The following is a 6,150-nucleotide window of genomic DNA, read 5'->3' as shown; positions in this document are numbered from 1 at the left end:
GGATGGGCCGGGCCCGGTGATTGACAACTGATGTCTCCAATGAGGATGGGCCGGGCCCGGTGATTGACAACTGAAGTCTCCAATGAGGATGGGCCGGGCCCGGTGATTGACAGCTAGAGCCTCCATTGAGGGTGGTCGGAGTCCGGTACTTGACAGCCGGAACCTCCAATGAGGGCGGACCTCCTGGGTAGCGGGCGGGACCTCCTCTCGTCCGCCAGGCTCGAGTGGGTGGTGTGTTGGGCTTTTCGCTGGCGGAATTCCGCTGTCTTTGCGGTTTGTGTTTTTAATCGGTGAGCGGGTTTTTATGGCGGCTCCAGGAGTGATCCGCAGGTTGGAGGAGACGGTGGTGAATAGGATAGCTGCTGGTGAGGTGATCCAAAGGCCTGCTAATGCTATTAAAGAAATGGTGGAGAACAGGTGGGTTCTGATTCGAAGAATGCAGCGACTCTCCCCACAGAGCAAGGGGCTGGCCACATACACATTAGTTTCAGGAGGTTCCTACCTATCTATATGAGGCAGAATGGATCAAATCACCATTGAGATATTTTCGTCCCAAGACTCAATCTGTGGAATGCGAAATTTTGCAATTTAGGCCATTTATATGTGTGTGTGGATGTGTAAATTTTATAAATCTATTGGTGGCAATATTAAACTCCTCTGCCTTTCAGCTTCATCTGTCGGCATACATGAAAGTGTTTGCTAATAACACTGAGTGAATGCTCCAGGGATTGGAGTATGGACCACTGCTCTTACTACTTAAACTGGACTCAAGAAACAAATTTTCTGTTTTTCAAGTGAGGCCAGGTGGGGCAGTCAGATGTGCGACTGTGGTGAGTTTGCAAGAGGACAGAGGTCCCATCTCCTTTGTCAATTTAGGACACACCAGGAAGTGGGCCACCTCCTTTTACCAGGTTCAAATGGGGATATAGTTGCACAGTATGATTGGATAATATAAGACATGAGCAGGATAGGAGATAGTGAAACAGACTGTGTTCTGCATTCATCAGTGGCAGGGTTTGTATCATACAACTAGAATTGATGAAAGCAAATTTCCACCCCTCCCATCATTTTCACATGGTCCATCACTGACACTTCCCTTCCTTGACCTCTCTGTCTCAATTTCTGGTGATAGACTGTCCACCGATATTCATTATAAGCCCACCGACTCCCAATGCTACCTCGACTACAGCTCCTCACACCCAGCTTTCCATAAGGACTCCATCCCATTCTCTCAGTTCCCTCGCTTCCGTCGCATCTGTACCAATGATGCTACTTTCCAAAACAGTTCCTCTGACATGTCTTCCTTCTTCCTTAGCCGAGGTTTTCCACCCACGATGGTTGACAGGGCCTTCAACCGTGTCAGGCTCATCTCCCGCACATCCACCCTCACACCTTCCTCTCCCTCCCAGAACCATGATAGGGTCCCCCGTGTCCTCACTTGTCATCCCACCAGCCTCTGCGTTCAAAGGATCATTTTCCGCCAACTCCAGCATGATGCCACCGCCAAACACATCTTCTCTTCACCCCCCCCTATTGGCATTCCATAGGGACCGTTCCCTCCGGGACACCCTGGTCCACTCGTCCAACACCCCCTACTCCTCAACCCCCTCCTACGGGACCTTCCCATGTAACCGTAGAAGGTGCAACACCTGCCCCTTTACTTCACCCTTCTCACTGTCCAAGGGCCCAAACACTCCTTTCAAGTGAAGCAGCATTTCACTTGCACTTCCCTCAATTTAGTCTACTGCATTTGCTGCTCCCAATGCGGTCGTCTCTACATTGGAGTGACCAAACGCAGACTGGGTGACTGCTTTGCGGAACACCTTCGGTCTGTCTGCAAGCATGACCCAGACCTTCCTGACGTTTGCCATTTCAACACACTGCCCTGCTCTCATGCCCACATGTCCGTCCTTGGCCTGCTGCAATGTTCCAGTGAAGTTCAACGCAAACTGGTGGAACAGCACCTCATCTTCCGACAAGGCACTTTACAGCCTTCCGGATTCAACATTGAGTTCAACAACTTCAGATCATGAACTCTCTCCTCCATCCTCACCCCTTTTTTGATCCCCTTTTTTCTAATAATTAGCATATTTTTAAAACTTATATATTTTTCTTTTCCCACCTATTTCTATTATTATTTATAAAATGTATTTCCGTCCATTGTTTTATCTCCACCTTTTAGCCTATTTCGATCCCTTCCCCCCACCCCACCCCCACTAGGGCTATCTGTCACTTGCTCATCCTGCTTTCTACCCTTAATGTTACCATTAGCGCATCCTTTATCTAATATCACTACTGTCAACACCCCTTTGTCCTTTTGTCTGACATCTCCTTCGCCTCCACCTATCACTGGCCCTCTATCCAGCTCCACCTGTCCCATCCCCCTTAAACAGCTTATATTTCACCACATTTCTTATTCCTCTTTAGTTCCGATGAACTCGCAACGTTAACTCTGTCTTCCTTTCCTCAGATGCTGTCAGTCCTGCTGAGTTTTTCCAGCAATTTAGGTTTTGTTTTTTTGGAATTGATGAAAATTGGATTTCATGTACAGTAATGTTTTCAGCCACCAGAATAAAACTTGAAAATGTAATAGCCTTCTCTTACCAGGCAGCCTGGTCCTCTGAGTATCTCATTTGCTAACTATACTTTATTTCACGATCAGTACAGCTAGAGTGAGGAAGGGACAGTTGAATAAATTATGTGAGCCAGCTCTGCATCTTTATTTACCTGTGTATGCAAGGCTGTGTTGCAGACCGTAATTGGAACTACACGAGTACAGGCTGTAAGATTATTTCCTTTCCTAAAGACCAAATATCTAGCAGTCTATCGCCATCATTTGTTCTTGCAGGTGCAACCACTTGCAAGAATGTGGTGCCACTGCCCCCCAGCTCCATTTTTTATGATATGGGTTCTATCTCGTTGCTCCAAATTCTGTCATTGCCCTAAATACATATTTTCCACTCCCACTCCCATTTAAACATGATTGCACTACCATTCGCCATACCTAGCAATAACTAGTCACAAATGGCAATAATAGACCATGGAAATTAGTGATCCATTTTCCCCTTGGATTGTGGAAAGTTGTATACTGTGGGGTATAACTGTATGCACGCAGTGAAGGAAATGTTACCGTTTCATTTTGTGTCCCTGTTGTCAAAGTGCTAATGTAATACTTATCCTTTCAATTGTTCCTTTTTGATCAGGACACCTTGACTCGTGCAACTTAGTTAATGTTCAAGACCTGCTTCAGAGCACTTACTCAAAGGTCACATTGCACAGGGAAACACTAACATCAGTACAAATATATCAAAAGAAAAATTGGAAACATGTTTATAATTTTTTTAAATGAGTAGATAGGGTTTTTTAGTGTAGTGAACATAAACCAAATACTAAATGGAAATGTGTAAACTAGCTGTTACTACACTTGTAGTAGACACAGACAGTTCCCAGGCCAGAAGTATTTGGGAGTATTCCACAATTTCCACATCATATCCTGAACATAATTAGTGAGATCAATGATTTAAATGTATTCTATCTTTTAATGTAATTAGTAGCCAGAGCTGCTCTCTCCACCCATATATTCATCGCACTCTAGAGCATAATTGCCGCCCCCCCGCCCTCCAACAAAAAAAGGGAATTCTCCCTGTGACTGGCTGAAAGTGATAATTTGTACGTTTGTTGAGTTCCAGCAAACAAGCTCTGAAGATTCCTTGAAACAAGAGGACACTGACATTGCATCTTTTATTACTGGGTTAGGTGGTGAGCCACCTGCGGGACTGAAAATGGTGTACACCCACATAAATCCAGCTGTCAAACAAATGGGTACAGTAAACAACCCCATCCTATTTGCATTTGAGTTAAATGGCATGACTCATTGATCTGTTCCAAACTCCTTGAATATCTTGGGTTCCTATCCAAAAATGGTGAGAAAGGCCCTTCCCGTCAGATCCTTTCCTCGCAAGTTTCCCTCGTGCTGCCTATTGTGGGGAAGAGACCTTGTCCATCTCCTGGAATGTGCCTTTGCAAAGGAGGTCTGGAGAGAGATGCAGTGGTTTTTGTGACAGTTCATCCTACGCAGCTCTGTGACGTGGGACTCTGTGCTCTACAGGTTGTTCCCAGGGACGCCCACCAAGATAAACCTTAACTGCTGCTGGAGGACCATCAGCTCGTTGAAAAATGCTCTTTGGTCTGCCCGAAACATGCTGGGCTTCAGTGCAAAGAGTAGTCCTCAACTGAGTGTTGCAGACTGGCACATTCCAATGTCCAGAACTGGAATATGCTGAGAGAAACAGAAAATCTTGGGACAGCTATTGCAGAGGCGCACTGGAGAAAGGCCACCATTGAAGGCCTTTCAGCCATACTATACCAAGGGGCTGGAAACTGTGTAAAACCCCTTGGGCTGTATGCCTGATGTGGAATGTATATTGTAAATATCAAGTGTGTTGAAATTGTATTGAGGCACCTCAGAGTGGAACATGCTGTATGGAGAAAGGTTGAATTCTGTTGTACTTCCTGTAATATTCAATTTGAAATGTGTTGGAATGTACTTTTACAAATTATATGAATAAAGCATAATTTTGGAAAAAATTAGTTAAGTTGAAATGGGGGATTTTAACAACCACACAAGCTGTGAAATTTGCTCTATTTGGGGCATCGCTGGCAAGGCTGGCTTTTGTTGCCCATCCTTAATTGTCCTTGAACTGAGTAGCTATGCCATTTCAGAGGGCACTCAAGAGTCAACCACCTCACTGTGTATCTGGAGTCACATGCCAGACCAGGTAAGATTCCCTTCCCTGAAGGACATGAGTGAATCAGATGGGTTTTTATGGTCATCGATGATAGCTTCATGGTCACAAATACTGAGATTAGCTTTCAATTCCAGATGTTATTAATTTAATTTAAATTTCACCAGCTGCCATGGTGGGATTTGAACCCATGTCCCCAGAGCATTAGCCTGGGCCTCTGGTTTACTCGTCCAGTGACGTTACCACTACGCCATTGTCTTCCTCCAAAGGGTTTCAAAGGAGGACAGTGGGGGGAGGGAATGTCTGAGATATCCAGCTTACTTGTGCCTTGAATCTGAGATAGTTCCAATTTGTGTCTTAGTTTGGTGAACAATATTGTAACTCACTTGAATTTTCTGGATATCTTTAATGTATTCCACAAAATTTGTTTTGTCATGAATTAACAAGTTACCTTCAGTGTGATGTGATAACGGTAATTTTTTTTTTGACAGTTTGGATGCCAAATCTACAAATATTCAGGTGACTGTAAAGGATGGTGGGCTGAAGTTGATTCAGATCCAGGACAATGGGACCGGTGTCAGGGTAAGATATCTTAACAAGTAGGCCAAAGAAACTTTCATCTGTTTACAGGCCTCTGGCCTGAAATTTCACGAACTTTACATAAAAATGCCAGGGCTGTATACGAGTGGGATGTGCACCTTCAAAGTACACAGCCAGGTACAGGTCAGGGATGCAGCATTCATTGCAACATTGTGTTGGCTGCCTCACCCTACCCAGTCTAATCCGCGCAATTACTGCAATAGAAATTTGTTTCTGATTGAACATTGGAGGGTTCATGAGGTACAGAATTCCTGCTGGAGTTTTCCTGAAGTAATAACTTTTTAACAAGATGCTATCATGCATTTTGAACTGATTGGTAAACATAGTGGGTGTCCAAACATTTTGTATCTGAGGGCTGTGTGGAAACTTCAAATCTTAATGCTGTATATCTCAAGTTGATGATACTGTGAGGCAGCAGGGCTAAGGCCAGCCTATACCTAACGTTCAGGCCCACCAAGTTCAAGCAGCATTAACCAGTACATAAAGCCTAAGTGCATAGAATTTAAATTGTCTGGGCTTGAAGGACCTGTGGTTTGGCCACCGTTGGATTAGCAGGCCATCACATTGTAGGAAGATTGCTACAACTAATATTCTCTTGTTACTGATTTCTATTACTAATGGAAAAATCATTGCACTTTTGCTCACTACAACCTCTATATTTTGACAAATATTTCCCCTGCCTCCCCCTCCATTTAAAATGCAAGTTGACTTCAGGAGATAGTAACCTTGGTTGCTGACTGCATTTTACAGGTTTAGGCAAATATTTTGTTCCTCTCCTCACCTACCTAGTTTATAGGCACAGTCC

At 44.4% G+C, this 6,150-nt stretch overlaps 1 protein-coding gene across 1 annotated transcript in view; it reads left to right on the top strand.

The window, feature by feature from the left end:
- Positions 1-188: 188 nt before the first annotated feature.
- Positions 189-6,150, top strand: part of mlh1 (mutL homolog 1, colon cancer, nonpolyposis type 2 (E. coli)) — an 88,035-nt gene continuing 82,073 nt past the window's right edge. Inside the window, exons 1-2 of the mRNA XM_078540097.1 lie at positions 189-417; positions 5,237-5,327. Of these exons, the coding sequence (XP_078396223.1) occupies positions 305-417; positions 5,237-5,327 (204 nt within the window). The 5' untranslated portion in view covers positions 189-304. The remainder of the gene's footprint in view (positions 418-5,236; positions 5,328-6,150) is intronic.

Source organism: Cetorhinus maximus, chromosome 4 (genome assembly GCF_964194155.1).
Source record: "Cetorhinus maximus chromosome 4, sCetMax3.hap1.1, whole genome shotgun sequence".
NCBI lineage: Eukaryota > Metazoa > Chordata > Chondrichthyes > Lamniformes > Cetorhinidae > Cetorhinus > Cetorhinus maximus.
Note: the sequence above shows the minus strand (reverse complement) of the source record. Positions and strands in the feature narration are given on the sequence as shown.